At 42.0% G+C, this 24596-nt stretch overlaps 1 protein-coding gene and 2 non-coding genes across 6 annotated transcripts; all 3 read right to left on the bottom strand.

Moving 5' to 3' along the window:
* Positions 1-5359: 5359 nt before the first annotated feature.
* RABGGTB (Rab geranylgeranyltransferase subunit beta) lies at positions 5360-23982 on the bottom strand. 4 transcript variants are annotated; one of them, XM_073357310.2, is made up of 9 exons: positions 23828-23978; positions 22493-22600; positions 17412-17609; positions 15515-15620; positions 12912-12964; positions 12661-12771; positions 11172-11297; positions 10255-10404; positions 5360-7276 (listed from the first exon to the last, which is right to left on the bottom strand). In XM_073357310.2, the coding sequence occupies exons 1-9, from the start codon at positions 23828-23830 to the stop codon at positions 7136-7138; spliced, it is 996 nt and encodes a 331-aa protein (XP_073213411.1). In that variant the 5' UTR covers positions 23831-23978; the 3' UTR covers positions 5360-7135. The 4 variants fall into 4 exon arrangements, with proteins under 4 accessions (XP_073213411.1, XP_073213413.1, XP_073213414.1 ...); XM_073357312.2 differs by lacking the exon at positions 23828-23978 and adding an exon at positions 23513-23677; XM_073357311.2 differs by lacking the exon at positions 5360-7276 and adding an exon at positions 7283-9845 and having other exon boundaries at positions 23828-23981.
* On the bottom strand, positions 17001-17085 carry LOC140916690 (small nucleolar RNA SNORD45). The gene has a single exon (XR_012160604.1). It is a non-coding gene; the product is annotated as a small nucleolar RNA SNORD45 (small nucleolar RNA).
* LOC140916691 (small nucleolar RNA SNORD45) lies at positions 22218-22300 on the bottom strand. Its single transcript, XR_012160605.1, has one exon. It is a non-coding gene; the product is annotated as a small nucleolar RNA SNORD45 (small nucleolar RNA).
* Positions 23983-24596: the final 614 nt, after the last annotated feature.

Below are 24596 nucleotides of genomic sequence, written 5' to 3' on the forward strand. Positions count from 1 at the left end.
AGCAGCAGAAATAGGTGTGGCCCACTGTGAGCAGAGCTGGTGCTAGGCATAAGCAGGCTAAGCAATTGCCCTGCCAGCTCAAGGGGGCCCCTTATTAATTATTAGTATGTGTTGGGGGACACAAAATATCCCTGCTTAGTGCACCCAATGGGGTAGCACTGGCAAGATTTGGGGAGAAAGCTCAGCTGTGGCCTTTGCGCATTGCTCAGGGGCCATGTGGGAGACAGTGACTACCACTGGTAAGAAATGTTACACTTAGAGTCACACAAATCTTGGCAGCTATGACAGGAACACAGGAACTGTGCTATATTAGATCAGACCTATACTGCATCTAGTGCAGCAGTTTTCAAACTTTTTGAGCTGAGTCCTCCCTTTGAGTTACAATTTTTGGTTGTGCCCCTCTCCAGCCCAGACAAAAAGAAGTGAGGTGGGGTGGAGGAGGCGCTCCCTCTATGAGCCCTGCCACATCTATGATTCTATGGGGCTGAAGCCCAAGTCACCTGGGATTGCCACTTGAATCTCCTGGATGTTCCTCTGCACCACTGTTCCCTCTAAGCTGTGCGCATGTCTGTGCGCACACAGATCCTAAACCCTGCACACACAGCGAAACACTGCATGCACAAAAATTTGCACAGAAGCACAAAAATTTGCACAGAAGAAATTTTTTTGCACCCACGGCCTGTCAAAAATTAGAGCGAACATTGATCTGCACCCCACAGTTTGAAAACCTCTGATCTAGTTCAATATCCTGTCTCTGACAGTAGCAGCAACACGTTTCTGAGGGAGGTGCAACAAACCTCCTAATCCCTAACAGAGCCAGGCTTAAGCCCTGAAGCATGAGATTTAATATCTCTTCCTATATTTTTGCTAGCATTAACTCTTCTAACTAGGTATTTTTGCTATCCAGATAGATGTCCGATTCCTCTTTGAATCTTGCTAAGTGTTTGGCTTCTGATGCCTGTGGCAATGCATTCTACAGTCTAGGTACAAGTCATGAAAAAAAATGTCCCTTTTTCAGTTTTGAATTTTCCACCTCTTAATTTCCTTGACTATCCCCTTCTTGATTGGGACCCTGTTTGCTGCTGGGCAGTACAGAGTTTACTTTTTGTATTAGCCTCAAGCCCTAGGTCAGGGAAACCTAGCCCCTGTCTATGACACCCTGCGTCCATCTCAGTTACTATGGCCCAGACTGGTACCGATGTTGGGGTGGCCTTTTGTTTGCATTGGTGCATGGCCTTTTTTAATACTTTCTCTGTTTCTATCTTGAGATCAAATAGCTGGCCTGGCACTGCTACACTGTAGGCACTTTGTTCATTTAAACTGCAAATCTGCTGCTCGCTGCTGGGGTCAGGGACAAGTAGTGCAAAAGTATTCTACACATTTGTCATTACCTATTGCCACAAGCTAGGGTGGGTACTTACTGGAATCAAACTAGCTCAAGTGAGTCATAGGTCTTACAGTGCTACCAGCTATGGAAAAGTTGCCTCTAGCTCACATAGTAGGCTCTGTGCTTTCAGAATAGAAGGATCTGATTCTATTCATGCCATTACTGTGTGGGTCTGAGTAGCCACAGCATAGTGCCAACTGGACAGTTTCTTTCATGTGATCATGGTTATAGTTAATCATTAACTGTGTACTGTTTTCTTGCGCCATATGCCATGATGCAACAGTTCCTTTTATGTTAAAAGTTATGATTTATCCTGCTGCTGAATGCTTCTTCTTTTTTGTTCATTAAAGCTGATGTGAGCTGATCTGAAAAGGTATTGTATTTCCAAGATTCCTCCCTGTGTTCTTGAGACTACATACAGTAGTAGCAGCAGCTGGTCCCAACCACAGCTATGCTGTGCCGATTTTGAAGGCCCAGCACTCAAAATCTCAGCACCCTGTAAAATTGACATTTGAATCCATCATTTCAGATGTTTATTTTTTGCACTTCAGTCATATTATTCAATAAAACCAAACTGGTCAGTGTCACATTCTGGAAACAATGCTCCAGCACAAGGCTTCTGTGTTTGGGTTTCTTCAGCATTCAAAACATGCTGAAATTCTTTTAAAATAACTTTTTGTTTACATTTTTAAAAACCAAAATTTATGAAAAAATTCTATTCTTTGCAAACCTGTTAAAATATAATCTAAATTACTTAACAAGTAAAGTAATTGGTAGTGTTAAAAGTACAGTATTGCATCATTCCTGTTAAAATGTTTTATCTTGTCTTTTTAAGGTTCACCTCCAATATAAAGTGCAGTAACTGTGAACAATATCAAGATAAAACTAGCCTTAAAAAGATTGTAATCTGAGGGGCAAGGTTCTCTGAATTCTGATTATGTATTACCTAGTGTTCATTACTTCTCTGAGGAATTAAAACCACTATTTTTACATGACTTTAAAAATGTTGTGAGCTCCCCCTACTATCTTTACAGCAACAAATAACTTAAAACACTTCTCAGAGCTGTGCTGACATCATGAATGCTCCTAATACACAAACAAGTAAATCTATGCTAATATCAAATCAGTTAGAAATACAAAGGGGGGGAATCAATGCCTGCCAACTGGGGAAAGAAAGTCAGTTCGAAAGGATGCTATTTGTAAGCTTGTAAACGAATATTATACAGTGGAAAAACAGGTTTCAGAGTAGCATCCGATGAAGTGAGCTGTAGCTCACGAAAGCTTATGCTCTAATAAATTTGTTAGTCGCTAAGGTGCCACAAGTACTCCTTTTCTTTTTAGTGGAGAAACAGTTCACTGCTAGACACCATCAACTGTTGCAGGATGAGAAATGGAAACAAATGAATGCCTGATTTTGCCTCTTCTCAGCCATCAATACAGCAGTGTCTCTGCACTCGGGTAAGACACTGTTGATGTCTTTGAAATAAGATGCACTGCCTCCAGACCTGATCGCGACCATGCACGATTATGGTGCTTCTACACCGCCTCCAAAAGTAGGTATGTTTTGCTAGTACCTGAATTTCAAACACAAGGAATTACAGCCTGCCTATATTTCTACTGCAATTCTATATGAGTGGAATATCTGTATTAACATAAGAATGGACATACTGGGTCAGAGCAATGGTCTATCTGACCCAGTATTCTTCTTCTGACAGTGGCCAGTGCCAGGTGCTTCAGAGGGAATGAACAGAACAGGGAGTCATCCATCCCATCATCCACTCCCAGCTTTTGGCAGTCAGAGACTATGGACACCCAGAACATAGGGTTGCATCCCCATCCATCAATAGACCTATCCAACATGAACTTATCTATCCATTTTTTGATCCCCATTATGGTTTCAGCCTTCAGAACATCCCCTGGTAGGGATGTCCAGATAGCACGTATGAAAAATTGGTCCAGAGGGTAATAGGTTACCTATATAAGGCAAAGCCCCTAATATCGGGGCATCTGATCATACTTTCCCTGGATGATGAGTTCCACAGGTTGATTGTGTGAAGTTCTTTCTTCCTTTTGTTTTTAAACCTGCTGCCTATTAATTTCATTTGTGACTCTTAGTTCTTGCGTCATAAGCACTTCCTTATTTACTTTCTCCACACCAGTCATGATTTTATAGACCTCTATCTTATCCCCCCTCAGTAATATTTTCCAAGATGAATAGCCCATCTTTTTAATGCTGTTCCATACCCTTAATCATTTTTGTTGCCCTTCTCTGTACCTTTTCCAATTCTAATGCATCTTTTTTGAGATGAGGCAACCAATACTGCACCATATTCAAGGTGTGGGCATACCATGGATTTATATAGAGCAGAGGTGGGCAAACTACAGCCCGCAGGCCACATCCGGCCCGCAAGACCATCCTGCCTGGCCCGAGCTCCCAACCAGGGAGACTAGCCCTCAACACCCACACCCTCATCATGCCATGCCACCAGTGCTCTGACCTGCCACTCCTGCCAGGCAGCATGGTGGCATGACTGGCTCTGGTGGCTGGTAAGGGGGCAGGGAGGGGTTGGATAAGGGGCAGAGGGTCTGGAGGGGCAGTCAGGGGACAAGTAGCATGGGGTGGTTGGATGGGGTGGAGGTGGTCAGGGGGTTGGACAGGAGTGGGAGTCCCAGGGGAACTGTCAGATGGCAAGGGTGTGGTTAGAGGGTCAGGGCAGTCAGGGGTCAAGGAGCAGGGAGGGTTGGATGGGTCAGCTGTTCTGAAGCGGGCAGTCAGGGGGTAGGAAGTGGGAGGGGGTGGATAGGGGGCAGGGGCCATGCACCATGCACCATGCTGGTTGGGGAGGCACAAACCTTCCCTACCCAGCCCTCTATACAGTTGCACAACCCAGATGTGGCCCTTGGGCCAAAAAGTTTGCCCACCCCCATACAGTGTCATATTTCCCTCTTATTTATCCATTTCCTAAGGGTGCCTAACATTTTTGACTGCTGCTGCAGATGTTTTCAGAGAACTATTCACAATGACTCCAAGATCTCGAGTAGGAACAAGAACAGGAGTACTTGTGGCACCTTAGAGACTCACGAAAGCTTATGCTTAAATAAATTTGTTAGTCTCTAAGGTGCCACAAGTACTCCTTTTCTTTTTGCAAATACAGACTAACATGGCTGCTACTCTGAAATTTATTAGAGCATAAGCTTTCGTGAACTACAGCTCACTACATCAGATGCATAGAAGGGAACACACACACACACACACACACCCAGAGATAACTGGGAAGTTACTAAAAAACTGTAAGAGGCTAATTAGTTAAGATGAACTATTTTCAGTAGGAGAAATAAAACTTTTGCAGTGATAATCAAGATGGCCTATTTAGACAGTTGACAAGAAGGTGTGAGACTACTTAATTTAGGGAAATAGATTCACTATTCTCACACCTTGTCTTACAGTTTGTATAGTTCCCACTTATCTCTGTGTCTGCATGTGTGTTCCCTTCTATGCATCCGATGAAGTGAGCTGTAGCTCACGAAAGCTTATGCTCTAATAAATGTGTTAGTCTCTAAGGTGCCACAAGTACTCCTGTTCTTTTTGCGGATACAGACTAACACAGCTGCTACCCTGAAACCTGAGTAGGAACAAATAATTTAGACACCGTCATTTTGTATGTATAGCACCTATCAACACTGAATTCCATCTGCTTTTTTTTGCTCCATCACCTAGGTTTGTGAGATCTCCTTTTAACTCTTCATTGTCAGCTTTGGACTTCACTATCTTGAGCAATTTTGTATTGTCTGCAAATTTTGCCACCTCACAGTTTACCCTTTCCTATATCATTAATCGAGATGTTGATCACCACTGGTCCCAGTATAGATCCCTGGAGGATACCACTATTTGCCTTTCTAGATTTTGAAAATGACCATTTAGTCCTACCCTTGGTTTCCCATGTTGACTAGTTATTGATCCATGAGAGGATCTTCCTTCTTACCACAATATTGTTACTGCAGTTCCAGGACATTAGTAGCTATGCTGCAATGAATGATTGTTTTTTCAATATATACATTGAAGGATACTTCAGTATGAAGTTGTGTAAAAATATCAATAATTATAGAAACAAGTGTGTGAAAACATTTAATAAAGGATCTCTACATGCAAAGTCAAGCTGTCAAAGACAGTACTAATATCTTACTGTAATTCCACACAGGGAGCTGAAAATCTTAACATTTAAACATGATAAAATGAGGTAGTTAGTAATACCAATGCTGAGACTAAATGCTTTAACTTCCACATGTTATAAAGGACAACTAATTTTCTTCATTGGATGCTTTATTGATGGAAGATTGAACAAGATATAATTTATAGATAAATTCGTATGTGTAGTGACAGCTATTGCTAGATTGACTACAATATACAGTACCAGAATCTTTCAAAAAAAAAATCTATATAATATAGTAATTAAAGCGGAAGACTAGAATATATTTAAGCAGTGACTAATTAGAACACTAGTTTGCTTTGTACACCTTTTCTTATCAGTGGTCTTCTTTAACAGAACCACCAGTTAATTTAGAAAAACAGTTTGACTGGCAAAAAGGCTTTTAAAGAAAAATAACCTTAAAACAGGCCAATTGAAATAAGGACTAGTGCTCTGCATTGACCATTCTATTAAAAAAATGGAGAACTATTTTGAAAAATCTTTTAGGACATCTGTAACTATAAATAAGCTGGGGACTGTTAAAGGCTATTTTTTCCTTCACAATTACCTTTAATATGGTCCAACTGGAATTTCACTTAGTCTTTCTCAGTCAGAACATGGTGACCAGATGCAAACACACAATGCTATGGGATGTAAAATGGAGGCACTTTAAGCGCTCCAATGAAGACAAAAACGATTTCATCCTTCAGAAAATATTTTTCATAGCTACTTTTATTCTTGATATTTCTTTCGCAACTATTTTCTCAAGTGCTAATGAAGTAGTAGTTCAAACCAATGACAAATTTTCAATTAGCAGCACATTTGGCAAATCATAAGACTGTAGAGTGGCAATCTGTAGAATGCTTATTACCAGCAAGTCTCAATCTACACTCAAACACAAATTATATTGGATTTCCAGTAGTAAAAATATTTTCTTTAATAAAGGACTTTACTGGTAGGTGGTAACTGTATTTGCTGAGAACAAAAACCTTTACTCTTAATTGCTAGGAGAAGAAAACTTGTGTTTCAGTGGATAAAAATGGTAGTATATCCTAAACAGGATGTTTTAAATGCACAAGTGTCCACTAACATCAAAGTGTTCTAACTGTAAGTATCTTTTCTCTGCTTCTCTTAAATACAGTGCTCAGGGCAATTCACTGTCAATACATGCTTATATTATCAAGAAAAATGTTTTATGATTGATGTTGTAGGAAATACAAAAAAATTAAGTCATTCAAGTACTCTACTAGTGGTACTAATACACTGTTGTTCTAAGTTAGTGTACAGAGCTCACAGGTCCACATATATAGATGCAGATAAAAATGTTTCTTTTCATCTGTTACAGACCTGCAATACATGTAACATCCACATAATTTATTTAAACAAGCCATTTTGACACAATCCACAGACAAAGTGACAAGGTTTACTGTATAGTGATAATTTCTTACTGTACTGATGTAAACACATTAAAATGAAAAAATATATGCAAGTATGTTTGAGATGAGTTTCAACCAACAAAATCAAAGCAGCTGAGCATTGCAACCTTTTGCTTCTGTAAGGTCTAGCTCACAAGTTCAGGCTGTACATTTATTCTTTGAAGGATGTCTTCAGGCATACAAAAAACAGGACTGACAGGCTTAATTTGTTCGTCTCCTAACAATGATAGTCCAGCAATTCCAAATAAGGTGTGAAAAGGATCCACCTGGAAAAAAATTAACTAATTTATAACACACTGACAACTAAAACCCTTTGGATGAGTTTACAGTGAGAGAATAAGACAACTGAGTTGCTAGAAAAGACTGAGAAAGCTCAATGGTGGTTGAAGATTTAATTTCAGAGAACAATGCAAATGCACAACTTCCTGGTTTTTAGTATGCAATTACTTTAAAAATAACAGAAATATTCACACACATTAAAAGAAATCAATAGCCAGCTTCAAACTGTATACATTTAGGATACAACTTTGAGATGTTTGAATTGATGATGTTTGTTGCCACCAGAAAATTTTTTAAACCTGAACTCAACAGTATGCATAAAGATAATGGAAAAAGTCTGACAGCTCTTTCCACCAATTCCTCTATTGTATTGTTACAACATGGTAAATCCAGCACCTCATGATTCTACTATATATAATGTAAAAGTTATAGGCTAACCTGGTGATCTAAAACCCAATCTGCCATAAACTCCACATTTTTCACTGAACATTTTATTGGTGTTTGGCAGTCTCTCTGAACATAGAGTTGTGCTGACAGGTCTTATAGTAGGGGTTCTCAAACTGGGGGTTGGGACCCTTCAGGGGGTCATGAGATTATTACATTGGGGGGGGTGTCACGAGTGGTCAACCTCCACCCCAAACCCTGCTTTGCCTTCAGCATTTATAATGGTGTTAAATACATCAAAAGTGATTTTAATTTATATGGCAGGGGGGAGGCGCACTCAGAGGCTTGCTATGTGAAAGGGGTCACCAGTAAAAAAGAGTTTGAGTGTCTCTGTCTTAGAGGGAGCCAGAGGGACCTGCATACACAACTGGAGGGAAAACAGGAAAAGAAAAATGGGGCATAGAAGAAAACAAACAAAAAAAAAAAAGGTAGGAGGTAATTCTCCGAGATTTAGCGATTCCTTCATGAGATTAGAAACAGATTTTCCAGAAGGCTGCTATGCAGTTTGCATATCCCTACACAGACAACATAGAAGGCTACTTACTTAAACCCTTAGGCTGAGGGTATGCCTTCAGTGATTTAGCCTGCATCTTCATTGCAAAGTGGGCATTGCCAGCACTAGTGAAAATAGAAACCAGGGCTATAACCCATACCCCACAACTGTGCTGGCTAGCACCAAACTGAGAGCACCACTTAGCTCAGATGACAGGACTGTGTGTGTGGACAATACCCAAGTAAGAGCCTGAGCTAACTGCACTAAAGAAACCCTTAGGACTTAGTTCACAGCTTACTAAAGTTCCTTACATTGCTCTGCTGTGTAAATAAGCAATAAACTAGGTGGAAACAGCCCCCTGAATATACCATCTGTACAGAAGGCCTCACTGGCCAGTTTACAGCTGGCTTAAGGGCTCTACACTGACCCAGCTACCAGCCTCCCACATCTTAGTATTCTGATATCACCTAAGAGCCTCAGCCTCGTACCAGGGCCCTAACATACTAAGCACTGAACAAAACACAATTAAAAGACTGTCCCTTCCTCAAAGAGTTGGCATAGCAGGCAGATCATGGGCATGTCCAGAATGCATAGCACTGGCTATTCTCTGCTTCCTAAGGCCCATAGATAGGCCATTAAAAGCCAAATGTAAGCTAAAGGAGCTCTGAGGCTGCTCTAAATTTACACAGGAGACTGGGCCCCTGTATGGCCCCAAAGTTAATGTTACTTTCTAATTCTCCTTAGAGACATTAAAAAAAGCTTCCTGCTACAAGTGTTGGGCTAACTTAGACATGGGCAGGCCCAAGTTACGACAAGCCAAGCCTGAACAAGTAACTATTGTGAATATATTTATAGTAAATAAGGGAGGGAGAAACTAACTAAACTCACGATTGTGGGTATTAGAGAGACAAAGTGCATGAGGTAATATCTTTTATTGGACAAACTTCTGGTGAGAGAGAGACACGCTTTCTAACTACAGAGCTCTTCCTCGAGTCTGGGAAAGGTATTCAGTCTCTCAGGTAAATACAAGTTGAACAGAAAATTTAGCTTTAGTAGCAGCAAATATTTCAATTCTCACAATAACTGCCACAACACTGTGTTTTACTGATGACCAGATTGTAATTTGACCTTAAATATACTGCCACAATTTTTAATGGGAAATCTTAAATATTATTTTCACCTTCCATTTTCATGTAGCTCACTTTCATCTTTAGTTTACCCAATGTTTTTTGTTTAAATTAACACATTTGTCTTTGCTAAATTCTAAGCCAGCAGTGGGTCGGGACCCCAAAGTGGGTCAAGACCCCATTTTAATGGGTTTGCCAGGACTGGTGTTAGACTTGCTGGGGCCTGAAGCCCAAGCCCCACCGCCTGGGGCCAAAGCCCAAAGGCTTCAGCCATGGTGACTCAGGCTTCAACTTCATCCCTCATTGGTCGGGCTCAGGTTACAGGCCCCCTACTGGGGTGGCAGGTCTTGGCGGGCTCAGGCTTCAGTTCCCCCTCCTGGGGTCATGTAGTAATCTGTTGTCAGTAGGGGGCTGTGGTGAAGTTTGAGAACCCCTGTTCTAAGCTATAAATATCCAGAGCATATATTCTTAATGTTTTCCAACACCACTTAACTGAAAAGAAAAAAAAAAAATAATAATCAAATGTAACTGGACAAGTCTATTTAAACAACTTTAGTTTTTACTTCTCTTTTTACTGTAGCATTTTAAAATGTACACAGTCACAACTGCAACAGAGTCTACAATCTTATTAGCCTGTTGCTTTTTAAAAAAAATGTTTTTTCAGCCGTCTGCTGGGGCTTTAAACAGGAAAAGGCTCCTGAATTCTCAGCATGGGATAATCTGCAGATATCAAAGACTGTCACATGCTCCCTCAAGGAAACAGATATGCTAAGTAGCATTACCCTGTTCATACTCATGTACTACCTGCATTGGTTTAATTTTTATTATATAGAACATAAAGCCTTTTGCAAACCTGTAAACCTTGAATTTCAACCTAAAATGTACATTTAAATGAACTTGCCATATCTCCTGGTCTGTCTGCAAATCCTCCAGTCTCCTCATCCTGGCAAGCCAAGATAAAGCAGCGCAATTTCTCTCTGTCAATCCAATGTAGTCTACCAATTATCTTCAGGGATGCTAACACCCACCATGAATAACATACATCTGGTAACTGGCAAATAAATATACGAGTATTACTTTTTTTAAATACATGCGTTGCAGTAGTAACACTAGGTTTTGTGAAACCACTGGCCACATCATCAAAACGTCACTGAGTGGAGTACAACTCTGGAGCATTGTTTCTTGGGCAGAGAACAGAGTTCCAACACCCAGCTTATTCACAGATGGCCCTTCCTCCTCCCCCTGTCCCCGAGCAGCAGAATCACAAGTGTTCTGCTGCTTTTGAAACCTTGAGAGTCTCTTTGGCAGGATTTTGGCTCTGAAGAAGACAGCCATGAAAATACCATGTAAACGAGGAAGAGGGACAAGAGACTTTGAGGACAGTATCAACTAATAATTTAAACAACAACAAAAAAAAATCTTAAGTTTGAAAGCATTTGTCTGCTGCATCCATTAAGAAAACTAGTGCTAAGAAGTCTCCACTTGCAAGTCAGTCATTCCGGATTACATTATTCAATTGTTGGACACATACAATAGAGTCCCACAAAAATTATAAATCCAACAAAGTATTTTTCTCGTTACTTTACGAATGAACATTTATAAATCCCGTAGTACACAGCATTCCTAAAACATCACAATATATCCAGGCCCTGATTCAGCAAGATATTTTGAGGCTTAATCAAGATTAAGAGTAAAAACATTTGAAAAGTTTTGCAACAGCATTTGAGAGGAAGTCCATGATATTTTCCAGGAATTAGAAAAATATTTCTGCTTCTACACTAAGAGTTTTTTTTTTTTTAAAAAAAGCAAACCAAATACCTTCTCTGGCCTTCCATTGAGACCTCCAGAGGGTAACTGACGTTCACAAAGCCACCAGCCCAGCAAGTCAGCATTTATTTGGTGCAACTGGCCTGTTATAGCCAGAAATCCTGTGCAACAATAGATCTAAAATTACAGACATAAAGTTCATGTGTATTTAAGAACTAAAAGTAGCATGTAATAAGACTAAATGTAGGAAGATCACAAAGCAGGATTCCATTATTTCACATCATGCTAATAGTTAAAATAAGCAAGTTAGAAAATTAAGTGTTCAGTTTACAAAGTGAACATACTACTCCACTGTTATGATTTTTTACATCTTATCAGAAGATAACATTTTTACTAATGTACTCTAGTTGTCATTAAAAGCAAAATGTAATTTGTAGAGTCCTGAAAGATCAGACTGAACGTTAAGGTATTTTCTTAATGTATGCAGGACCTTACAGGAGACTCAGAATAAAAAAACCTATTTTGAGGCGGACTGTATAACGTTCAGTTGCATGTTTCATAAATAAGTTTCTCTATATTGAGTAGTTTTTATATTTTCATTTAAACAAATAAATCCTTCCAGATTCTGATGCTCAGAACAATTATGGAAAATGAACAGCTGATTATTGTGATTAAATCTATACTGAAATAGTACTAAAATGTGTTAAAGTTAACTTCTATCAACTGGAGGTTCGGAGTAAGTGTTGGTATCAACTTAATCCAAAGTTAAGTTACATGTAAAGTTTCTAGAGGAAGTCATACAGGTCATCTTCCTTGGCATTTATCCATTCTTAATGATATCATAATTCTTAATGAGCTCTAGTTGTACCCCTTCACCTTACCTCCAGCTAGCCTGTCACCTTAAAAGAAATTCCACCAGCACCATCAAGAAGTTAACCAAGTTACCTCTGCAACATATCAGACTTTACCGTAGATTCCACTCTTACCTTTTATTCTAAATTCCACCTGAACTATAATTAGGCCAAACAAGTATTTTTGCTACCAGAAGGTAAGACATTTGAACAATATGCAAGCCAGTAAATTACAAAAGTTCTGATATGCTTATTCTAACAGAGAAAAAGTAGATGATTTTAAAATTGTGCTCTAATCATATTAGAACATTTGAGATATTTCCTCCCTAACAAATCTGAATGTTAACTCCTTTTTGAACCGCTGCATACTGGTCTTTCTTTTGGAACTTTTTTAATTACATTTTTAACTCATCCCTGTGAAGTTTGAAACAAAAATTCACACCACTATACAAAATTGTGGTTCTGATATGGATTTTTACAGACAAAATTCAGCTTCTAGGCCTCTTAACAGATGAATTCTGTACTTGTGTCATTTAATGGAATAGTTCTTTACATACATTTAGGAACTGAAAAATGCTTCAGTCTGCATTGCTGACAGGTTTTAAAAACAATGATAAAAAGTAAATATTTGATACTTAAGAATTTCTTGCTAATTTAAAATATTTCAGTGTGAAAGCACCACCACTTACCTGCCCTGCATGTGATTCAGAACCTGGTCTGCAACCAAATCCTCCATCAAAGTTCATACAGGACAAAACAAATTCGACTGCTTTTTCCACATCAACAACATCTAGCTTCCCCTGCAAGTCAGAAAAGTCCTTTTAACATTTTATACTACCACCAAGTAAATTAAGTACACCTACTGTAGCATCATTTGTCTGCCATCCACAGAAAACTGTTACATATTTGTATCTAATAGCCACCCTATTGCAGAACTTACCAAAAGAGCTAGTGTTGCTGCAGCACAGAAAGAGAACCTTGTATCTATTTCTCCTACAAAGGGGGAGAAAAAAATAGTATAACTACAGAGAACTATATATATATATATTTTTTTACAGGCACACAGAGAATGCATGCTATTAAAAAGGGTACAGTAAGTCACGAAACATGGGTGTTTCCCTGATTAAATAGAAAACACTCCAATACTTTACACCAATATTTTCCTCCACCAGTCAATACATTCACATTATTTCCCAATAGGATAACACTAAACAAATATAAAGTGATCGGTATGTAACCATGAATTAATAATCCTTTGATCACTTTGTGGTTGCCAGATAAATATCCAGGTTTACCCCAGTTAAAAGTAATTTGTAAATATGCTATTTATTTTTCAGTTTCTAAAAAATACCCACTGCACAGTCTGTGCACTGAATGGAAAGAGAACTGGTTAAACCATGTCAACACAGAGACTCATTCACCAGTAAATTACCCACATTACCCACTCTCAGCTCTTCAACATCATAATCTGAACGCCACAAAGACTCAGAACTTTGGACAAAGCAAGTTAAAGAGCAGTGTACCCTCAAGAATACACCAACACCAGGCTCCACAATGCTTAAGGTCCTCAGCTGGTGTGAAGACACAGATCAAGAAAGGTCTCTTAGGCAAGGTCTACACTAGAAGCTTGCAAGTACAGTTTCATCAGTTAGAGGAATGATTTTTATGACATTTCTATAGTGGCAAAAAAGCCCTAGTATAAATAGTTATATCAGCAATGGGCAAACTTTTCGGCCCAAGAGCCACATCTGGGTATGGAAATTGTATGGCAGGCCATGAATACTCATGAAATTGGGGGTTGGGGTCCAGGAGTGGGTGAGGGCTCTGGGGTGGGGCCAGAAATGAGTAGTTCAGAGTGTGGGGGGGGTCTTCCGACTGGAGCAGAAGGTTGGGGTGGGGGGGTGAGGGCTTCAGCTGGGGATGCGGGCAATGGGCTGGGGATGAGGGGTTTGGAGTGCAGAAGGGTGCTCTGGGCTGGGACCGAGGGGCTCAGAGGGCAGAAGGGGAATCAGGACTAGGGCAGAGGGTTAGGGTGCAGGCGAGGGTCAAGGTGCAGACTCCGGTTGGCACTTACCTCAAGCAGCTCCCGGAAGCAGCGGCACGTCCCCCCTTCCAGCTCCTACGCAGTGGTGCGGCCAGACAGCGCTGCACTCTGCCCCATCTGCAGGCACCGCCCCTGCAGCACCCACTGGCCACTGTTCCTGGCCAATGGAAGCTGCAGGGGTGGCGCTTGGGGCAGGGGGCAGCATGTAGGGGCAGGCAGAGAGCTCCACAAGAGCTGGAGGGGGGACATGCTGCTGTTTCCAGGAGCCGTGCAGAGTGGGGTAAGCCCCAGACCCCGCTCCCCAGCAGGAGTTCAAGGGCTGGATTAAAACGTCTGAAGGGCCGGATGTGGCCCCCCGGGCCATAGTTTGCTCGCTCCCGAGTTATATTGTTTAAAAAAAAAAAAGGTGTGTGTTATTTTGCTAAGGGAACCAACCATTATACCAGCAAAAGCTGTGCATACATTAGGAGGGGTTGCTGTATCAGTAATCCTTTTCCCAGCGTAGATTAGACCTCAGTAATTAGAACTCAAATCAACACTTTAAACTGTACCCCAGATACAAATAGAGAATGAGTGCAGTTTTTCAGAAAGGGTATAATATCCTCGTTGTAGCTCCTATCACCAATCAAGCAGGTAACCACATTCTGTATTAGCATTAGCTCCTGAATTTTCCTCAACGGTAACCTCATTTAGAATGCATTTCAGTAATCCAATCTGATAAATACTAACAAGAATGTAAATTGTCATATCCTTGCCTGTGTATTTTATTACTATATTATGACAAACTGGTTCAATGTAAAAGTTGGTCATCCATATTCAGCACCATTTTAATACCAACACATAGCTTGTCAACCACAAACTGATGCTTATGGATTTACATATGTTGAAATACCTTGATCGTTTCATTTTATTAACTGAAAAATGAAACAATGGTTTTGTTGTAACTGATATTCAACAGGATACAACATTGAAATATTAAAATATATTTTATATAAAATAAAGAATATTTTAAAATGTCAACAGAAGAAAAAGTGAAGAAACATACCGTCTAAAAAATCAAAATTAGAGCAGATCAATATTTTTAGAAGCTGTGACTGCAGACGCAGATGTGTGTCATTGCTATGCAGAGATAGTTCCTTTTACAAGCAACAGACATACCACAACTTAGAATCACTAGATAGTAAACTCAAAGATTAATATCTGATACAAATTACACTGAAATGAGAAGGCACCCTCCATCACAAGCTCTAACAAGTTTTGAGCTTTCAGAAACTTCTATGAAGGCTATTCAGTTTTTGTTATTTAATTCCATTTTTCTATAAGTTTAGAGTCATCTAGAAAAGCAATGACATGTGACTGGCTCCTTTTTACACACGGAGGGAAATAAATGCAGTTCATGCACAATACACAGTGAAAAAACATGCAGGGCAACTTAATCTTAACTGCTTCATTATATGAAATATGTAACTCATCAATGAGATTTTGAAGACGTAAGTTACCCCATTTGTCTCCAGCAAACGATCCATCTTCTTTTTGCAGGCTCTTTACGTAGTCAACAATTTTATTTACATCAACAACATGGAGACTATCATATAAGGTAAGAATCTGCAAAACAAAAATAACTCTAATCAATTACTAGAAGGATAAAGTTTCCTAGAATTTACCAGAGAACCAGAGCCCTAGTTTTCTTAAAACAAAACACAGAATTTAATTTTATCGATGAACATAAAATCACTAAAACTTTTCACTACCATGAAAGCTTCAGCTAACTACAACCTACCCAACATTACAAGCTTGATTCCATAAAATTTTAAAATTCCCAAATAAAGATGAAGATTTCCATGCATGGTCTCAACACAATCTCTTTCTCCACTTTAAAGTTTTAAAACAGTCATTTAAGTTAGGCTAGCATCATGGAACATGGTATTGATTTATTACAGTCTGATTATGGTTGAATTTTGTTAGGAGATAAGGATGTTTTGGGCTTGTAGTAGTATGTATACCTAAGTAATGGAAAGGTGCAGAAAGCTTTTGGATAGGTGCATATTTACAAATATAGATTAAAAAAATCACAACTTGAGTTTAAAAGTATAGACTAGTCCTCAATAAGCAGCACATGCCTGGTAATAGTGAGAAGAATTTTAAGTTATGAACAATTTAGTTAAATCATATTATAGGAAGTAATTCAGCTGATTCTGCTCAAAAAAGCTCTTGGAAAAACCTCTATGGAGTGAATTATAAGGGGATGGTGGAGAGGAGAATTTCAACAAAATTTTGAAAAATTTCACCCAGGTCTAAGTTCTCTTTATCTGCTGATTGCAATTTAAGTCCTATGGAGTTGCAGAAAACAAATTGAGCAATTCCCTAATTTCAGCCACAGTGTTTGGAGTAATCTATATTTTGCAGTTTACAGAATACTCCAGTGTTGCAATATGCTTTTTTAAATCGAAAAACATTAACATTGCCATATTGTGTTCTAATAAAGTTGCAGGACAGGAAAAGCAGAAATTAAGATTCTTGTGGCAACTTGCACTTATTATTTTGGATTAGCAGTTTAGAATTCTTAATGTATAATATAAATGAATACAGTATGTGCAAGGTGGGTTAGTTTAGCATTGCTAAAAGAACCTTAGATTCGCATTTCCTGACTTTATTTTAAATTTGTAACTTAAATTTTCAGTTTAGATTTTTATATTTAGGCTGCAATCTATTGTGGTTTTATTACCTTATAGTAACATCAATATTAAGCATAAGGAGTTTAAGAAAATCAGAAGGACCTCAAGACTTATTCCCTCTCTATACTGGGCTGGGAACCCTATGTACATATCTTTTGGCTGGCGAGCATGGATAGACCCAAACTTGGTCCAGAATGTGTGGTAACCAATTAAGACACTGAGAATAATTTATGACGAGCAGAAGTGTGGCTCTATACCCACAATAGCTGGGACTCACTCAACCTAAAAAGAGTGGGCACAGCAATTTCCTCAGGTCTCAGAGTAATTCTAGAGCTAAAGTGTGATAATCATCAACTTTAGATTCAGGTAATACATGCCAAGACTCATCACTGACCTGCGATACTCCTGGGCCCCATCTCTCAGTACCAGACACATCAATTCTATTTCATCCTATTCAAGGATTACAACCCACAACACTTCTTCCCTAGAAAATGATTTATGATACAAGATTTTTTAAAATGCCATTTAGATACATGTGGTCCCAGCTTGTCTATAAATCTATAAGTTGAACAATTTTTCTAATGAACAAATCCGGCTCAGATAAAGCATTTCAATGTGACAGCAGAAAAATGAAATACCTTGGTGGTATCTGAACAGTCAAATTAATTTATTAAATCAAGCAGCTGTTTTCACTTACTTCCAATATTTTCTATATATTTACCTGGACAGCACTTAGGGTATATAAAAGGTGAGGATCGTGACCTATACTGGCACTTATTCCACCGCACTCATGTTGACATGATTTGATGAAGGCTAGAATTTCTTCTTTGGTCATTCGTTGCAGCTGTCCCATGAGATCCATTACTGTCAGTCCCCAGTAGACACCGCTCATCCTCAAATATTCCGACATACAGTACTCCTAAGTAGTACAGAATTTTAGTTCTTAAGCAGACAAAGACATATAAACAATCAGAGCCCTCCTCGGATACAAAAATTTGGATCTGCATCCGATCTGCAAAGATGGTAAACAATACAACTGCATCTGCAGATACATATACCCGCAGATAGAAAGCGGGTATCTGTGGTTTTGCAGGGCACTGTAAACAAGTGGCGATTGTATTTTTTTGTATAATGCTGCAATTTTGTAAGTTAGACTAAGTTCTCTGAACTACAGATCTAGCATTACCAAATCCTCCCCATCCAACCAACAAGCCAAGTTGTACTTTATTCTAAGTTGTTTACTTATGAAAGACAAGCTTTCTAAGCTGGCTAAGATGCTGCAACTGATTCAGTGAATTTCTGCCTTTTACTTAATTTTTCCATCTTAGATGGCTGAGGCATAAGGTCAAGTTACTTGCTCATATTTATGCAGCAGGACAGTAGCTCAGACCAGATCGTAAGTTACAATCTTCTTGGCTCTGGTCCTTTGCTCAAGTCCTTTGCTTAAATGGTCCCCTCAAAATAACAGCCTAACATTCAGTTAATTACCTAATTGCTATTTTCCAAAATTGAAGCAAAGCAATTTAGAGCAGTAACAGGAAGAAAAAAAAACTAATTTATTGTAGCTTAATATACTGTTATAAATCTTTCTTGATCAGCATTACCTATGATTTTTCATACTGTATTGTAATATTCCATAGTAATTTATGTATTTTCTTGCTACAGGTGAGCAGGAGAGCGAGACCATACACATGGCATAAGAGAAGGAAGGTTTCAGTCAGAGGCACCACACTTTAAAACGTAATTGAGGCCATCTTGTTGGCAGACCTGTCGTATTTAAACATCTAATTTTATTTTTCTGTATGTTTTCTCTGTGTAGCCTTATGAATATCAAATATATACAGATATTCATAATTGGTTTAAAAACCCCCAAGCACGACTGCTACAGACTACTCTGGAAAAAGGTACTAAATGACTAGAATGTCCAATTCGCTTAGTTTGTAATTCTATTAAAACGTAGCTGAACAGTACTACTATGAGCAGAATATAAGAGATTAATTTAATAAAGAATTATACATTCTATGTCCAGCTGAAGTCATAAACCAGCCCAATATTGTAATACACATCACATGGCTAAACTAACTATGTGTCATTTTTTATTAAAACGCTGCTCCCAGAACTGACCCTATAACATGTCAAGTTATGCCTCCAGCATATTGAGGATTGTTAAAGGCTATCGGTATTTGAAAGGATTTGTAAGTACTCATTCCCAAGACAGGTTTCAAAGTAGCAGCCGGGTTAGTCTGTATTCCCAAAAAGAAAAGGAGTACTTGTGGCACTTTAGAGACTAACAAAAGCTTATGCTCAAATAAATTTGTTAGTCTCTAAGGTGCCACAAGTACTCCTTTTCTCATTCCCAAGAGAAATTCCTCATGTTTTGGTATTTCTGGCACAAAGGCTAAGGCCAGACCATTGGTGGACTTGAAAGGGGAACACTAAAAATCAAGCCAGACTGAAATGGGGAAACATGAGGTTCAATAATTAGAGCTGATCAGGAATTTTCTACCAAAACAGTTCTGTCAAAGAAGCTGATTAATTGAACCAGATGTGTTTCAAAGCAACAGTCTCCTTTGACAAACTTATATCAGACTTCCAGGTGGACTGCTGTGGAGCCTAGGCTTCCAGGGTCTAAGGATCTGGGATAGGTAAGACATGTGGACTACTTGAGCGTTGGGAAGTAGCGCTGGTTCACAGCTCAAGGGCAGTCTTATTATGCAAGGCTTCCAAGCTCCTTGCCATGGAGTCAGGACCCAGAAAGCTCCGTCTGTCACAAGGGCTCAACTCCTGTATCTGCAGCAGGGAACCAGGGTTCTCAGGCTCCCTGCTGTGGAAACATGGAAAACCCACTGTAGCCTGGCCTCTCAGAGTATATCTACCCTGCAAACAAACAAACAGAAACCAATCTATAGCTATAAGTAAGGCCCTACCAAATTCACAGTCCATTCTCGTCAATTTCCTGGCCAGAGGGTTTTAGAATTGGTCAATTTAATGATTTTAGATGATTATATCTGAAATTTCAGGGTGTTGTAACTGTGGGGTCCTGACCCAAAATGGGATGGGGGGGGTTGCAAAGTTGTTGTAGTGGGGTCCCAAGATTGCCACCCTCACTTCTGAGCTCTGAAGGCAGCACCCTTCCAACTTCCTGCAGTTAGAGGAAGTTCCCAGAGGTGGAGGTGGGTAGGATCTCCCCCCCAATGTTGCTGGGAGCGCCCCAGCCGGGGGTTCCTAGCTGCTAGTCCACACCATGGACAGATTAAGACAGGGGCCTGGCCAATTTGGGGACCCACCCAGGAAAAACACATGTCCCAGCCCCAGGTCAGAAGCCCCTACAAGGTCACCCTGAGCCCTGGCAGGAGCTGCAGGGGAAGAAGCCCTGATCCTGGGATGCCCCCAGGCCCACTGGAGCAGCAGTAGTGGGGAAGCCCCAAGCCTGAGCTGCCCACAGGCCAAGGTGGCAGGAATGTAAGCCCGTAGCCCCGGGAGAGGAAGTCCCGAGCTCATTGCAGAAGCCACGAGGGGTGTGTGCACGTATGTGTCACGGGATCCCCGACCCCCGGCTGGAGTGGCATGGGGCAGAAGCCCCGAGTCCAGGCAGTCTGTCCCACCCTCCTGCATCCGCCCTGGCTGCAGCCGTCAGGAGCAGAAGCCCCCAGAGGAGGAAGCCCTGGGCTCAGCGCTGGAGCAGGAGCCATGCGCTGGGGCAAGCCCAGAAGCCGAGGCTGCCCTAGCTGCAGCCACCAGGAGCAAAAGCCCCCAGCCCGGCAGGAGACACTGCGGGAGGAAGCCCCGAGCTCAGTGCCTGGACCCAGAGCTGTGGCTGGGGGGGAAGAGAGTCCAGAGCCCAGTTCCTGGACTTCTGCAGCAAAGAAGTGAGGGTATACCACCCTCATTTCTGCACTGCCCCTGGAGGTGGATCTGATCTCCCCACCAAGAGTGGCCCCGCAGCAAAAGGAAAACTCCTGTCCCTCCCCAGCCCGGACGGACTAGCAGCCCCAGGCTCTCAGCAGCAGGGGAGATCAGATTTTACCATGACCCATTTTTCACAGCCGTGAAATTGGTAGAGCACTAGCTATATGTCTCACAGCCCAGACTCAAGCTTGCGTTATGGTGCTAAAAACTTCTGTGTAGACATGCCCACTCAGGCTGTGAAACCCGGAGATGGGGGTGGGTCTCAAAGCCCAAGAGGGAACATGCACTATTTTAGCACTGTAGGCAAGCCTGAGCTTGTAGACCCAAGCTCTGAGATTCGCTGCCACAGATTTGTTCTTCTACAGTGTAGACATATCCTCCGGGTCTAGGCTCCCCAGGTCTACAAAAGGAGGCTTAGAAGCCCCAAGAGCCCTAGCTTGAGCCCAGACTCCTAGGGTTTCCAGACCACCCTGCCATGGAGTCAACTGTCTCAGGAGTCTAGGAAACTGGGGTCCCCAATCCCTGTGAAACTGACAAGAATCACATTAATTTAAGTCAGCAGCTGCTGGGGTCCAGGGAGCATATTTCATTTTGGAAATGAAAGATTTTCCGGCTCACCTGAAATTTCAAAACATTAAAACTTCCAGTCACTGGAAATCCTCAGGTTTGGCCAACTCTATTGGTACTCATGTGGAAGATACTCAAATGGCAGAGTTAGAGATATTATCTGTCCCCATGTGGAAGAATTCTATTTCATTATTGTGTTAATTCAGCACCAGGCTAGTGATGCTTTCCACAATATTTGATAGCTATATTTTTTAACCTGTCTCTTTCTTTGTTTTTTTAAGATAGTTACATGGAATTATATTTGGAAATGTAGAGTGAAAGCTTGGCCCTAATGCTAAAGCTCCCAGTGATTTCACTGGGACCAGAACGTAACTTCTTAACTGGGGATCATGCTGGATGATCCACTCAAATAGAAACAAGTAGTTTGCTGTTTTCTCACTGTCTCATGAGAGGCCAATCTAGGTTCCATGTCAGCGACAGATGTGGTCATCTTCTCCGACAAAATACTATAGGAGGGATGAATGACCAACCAACAATATAAATGTCTCTCTTTCATAAAACCAGATAGGGTTGGTTGGCTAAGGTTCACTGTTAACAAGACAGAGGTATACGTCTGGTTGGCTAGGAAAAATATATGGAAGAGAGAGGTGCACCTGCCTTGTGCTACCTGAATTCCAACATAAGGGTCCTGTGGGAATTTCAGATGCTTTTGAATATACAAACAGCAGCAGCAGACAAGAGTGCTTCCTTTTGTCCATGTTTGGCAAGGCTAGCTGCAGCTTTGCCTCTCAGATGAACACCTCTGCAATTATCTGTATCCCTTTCACCCTCAGACTAGATTACTGTAATACAATGAATTTAGGGCTACACCTAAAATAATATAGAAGTCTCAAAACAACACATTTTCTAGTAGAATCCAGATTAAATCCAGTGATGCTGAGGCTCATATCAGGTAGAAATGCAACTATGGGACATACATGATATTTGTGAAGATGTTGTATCACAATAGCACAAATTCATCCTAATAAGCAAAAAAAAAAATCACATTTCCTAGGTCTCAGAGTAATTCTAGAGCTAAAGCAGTGATCTTCAACTTTAGAGTCAGATAATACATGCCAAGTCTCATCATTGACCAAGGAAAACCACCATCTCCACCTGTCAGAAGAACAGTCTTTTCTTTTAACCCTTCCCTTTGCATTCAGAGACAAAAAAGATATGCAACTTTCTAACTTATCACCTGCCAACCTACTCCTACCAGTGCAGGAAATGGCAAAATATATAACTGTTGTCAGAGTATTATCAATAGTGAAATAAGCAAATACCTACATAATCGTCTTTCTTTGCACCATAAGAAGCTATGTAATCTGCATGTTTCTCCAAAAACAATGTGCTTGGTGCATCAGGTTTTATAACAACATCCTTTTGTGGCGTTCCCTTTAAAAAAAAAAGTTAAGTTGTATTATCAATCTAAAGAGGCCTCAGTATCTGATTTTTAAGAAATGTATTATTGTTATAAATAACACATAAATTGATAGTAACATATCAGACTGAGAAATTAATTCATTTTATGTGTACCAGTCAAAGCTGAATATTTGTCAGCACTTCATTTCTTTTAAACAGACGTCTAAGTCTGCTTTATTCTTTCCCGGTTAAAATTTCCAACTTATTTTACAGAGCAAAGTCTATAAATAAAAACTTCGATAAGTTTACATTTTCACTAACCCAGATACATATTAACCCAACTAGGTTTCAGAGTAGAAGCCGTGTTAGTCTGTATTCGCAAAAGGAAAAGGAGTACTAGTGGCACCTTAGAGACTAACTAATTTATTTGAGCATAAGCTTTCGTCAGCTATAGCTTACACTCAAATAAATTGGATGAAGTGAGCTGTAGCTCATGAAAGCTTATGCTCAAATAAATTAGTTAGTCTCTAAGATGCTACTAGTACTCCTTTTCTTTTTATTAACCAAACTAGACATTTTAACACCCTCCGCCCCCCACCCATTACACTCAAGGTGACGCTCTGCAGCGAATCCGTGCAGGCGGGTAAATAGCGACCCGCCAACGCTTCACGTGGCGGGGACGGGGCCTCGTGCTCATCGCGGCCCCGATTTCAGGTCAAGATTGCTCAGCTCACAGAGTTCAGTTTCCACCTCCCAGCCCTGCCCCCAAATCCCTGCCAGCTCCGCAGCGTCAGCCTGGGATCGCCCGGCCCCTCCTCGTTACACATCCCGAGGCCCTCACAGGCCGGGGCCCCGCCCGCCCCGCTGCCTGAGGACAATTCCCCGCACCCCCGGCTCCATCTCCGGCCCAGGCCCCATCGCACCCCTCCCCCTTAGCCACGTTACCCCAACGGCCGCGGCCCCGCTATCCGGGCGCTTGGGCCCCGCTAGGCTGGCAGCGGGCGCCGGGCTCTACAGCCGTCAGCGCGGGGCGACGCCTCCCGCGCTCTGCAGCGAGCCGACGGGCCCAGCAGCGCCTGGATCGATCCGAGCTCGCCAGGCGCAGGGCGGTGCCCCCCGCCGGACGATGAGACGCGACCTAGCGGGAGCCGGCAGTAAAAGGGCGGGGCAGGGCGGGCCAGCAGCGCGGGGAAGGAGAAGGAGACGGAGACCGCCCGGAGAAGTCCGCGCCACGCGGCAGGAGCGAGCGACGCTACCCACCATGTTAGCAGCCTCCGCCGCACGCGCCACCAACCGTCAGTCCTACGGGCGACTGGTTGAAGGGGAGGAGGCGGTGCCCCCGCCGGCCTTTCAAGACCCCGCCATAGCTGTCCTTGGCGCTGCCTGCTGACTCTGCAACAGAGCCCTACCTAGCTCTCGCTGCTCTAGGGCGGAGCCCGCGCACCAGGCGCGCGCCCTGACTGGCGGTGACCCGCTTCCGCTTAGGTGCACTGCGCGCGGCCTGCCCCAGGAGGATCCCGGCTGACAGGCGCCGCCTGCACAATAGAGAGCGACCGCGTGGGGCTCATAGGGGCTAACGGGGTGGGGGGCAGCGCACGGAGAGGCCCCGAGTAGTCGCGCGTGTGCCGAGGGCGGGACCAGCGAGACCGGGAGGGGGAGGCTGCGCCCAAGTCAGGCGAGGGCCTGAGCCGCGCGCCCGACTTGGGCCGTGGTCACGCGACGCGACGCGGGCTCCATGCGCGGCCGCTTCCGCGCGGGGCCCAACGCAGAGAGGTCAGCGGGCCCGTGGCGGCATCAGCGCACCGCCCCTAGCCGGGCCGCTGCCCCAACGTGCCGCCAGCCCCTTCTGCCCAGGGAGGGACACTGCTTTTCACTCCCGCAGCGTTGTTGTGGTCTCCTAAGGAATACGAACACTTGCTTTAAACTCCCCCCCCCTTTTTTAAACGTTGGGTCCCTCCTGTGGGGTAACCTACCTGGGCCTCCCCCCAGCCCAAACAGCAGATTGAGATGTAGCTTCACAGGCTGGAGC

This window comes from Lepidochelys kempii, chromosome 8 (assembly GCF_965140285.1).
Source record: "Lepidochelys kempii isolate rLepKem1 chromosome 8, rLepKem1.hap1, whole genome shotgun sequence".
NCBI lineage: Eukaryota > Metazoa > Chordata > Testudines > Cheloniidae > Lepidochelys > Lepidochelys kempii.

Bases quoted from the DNA above. Each gene is read 5' to 3' on its own strand.
- RABGGTB (XM_073357310.2), bottom strand. The intron at 11,298-12,660 runs GTAAGTGGTGGT...CTGTAATTTTAG, and splicing joins CTGAATCACATGCAGGGCAG to ATCTATTGTTGCACAGGATT. The intron at 10,405-11,171 runs GTATTTGGTTTG...TTTATTTGCCAG, and splicing joins TCAATGGAAGGCCAGAGAAG to TTACCAGATGTATGTTATTC.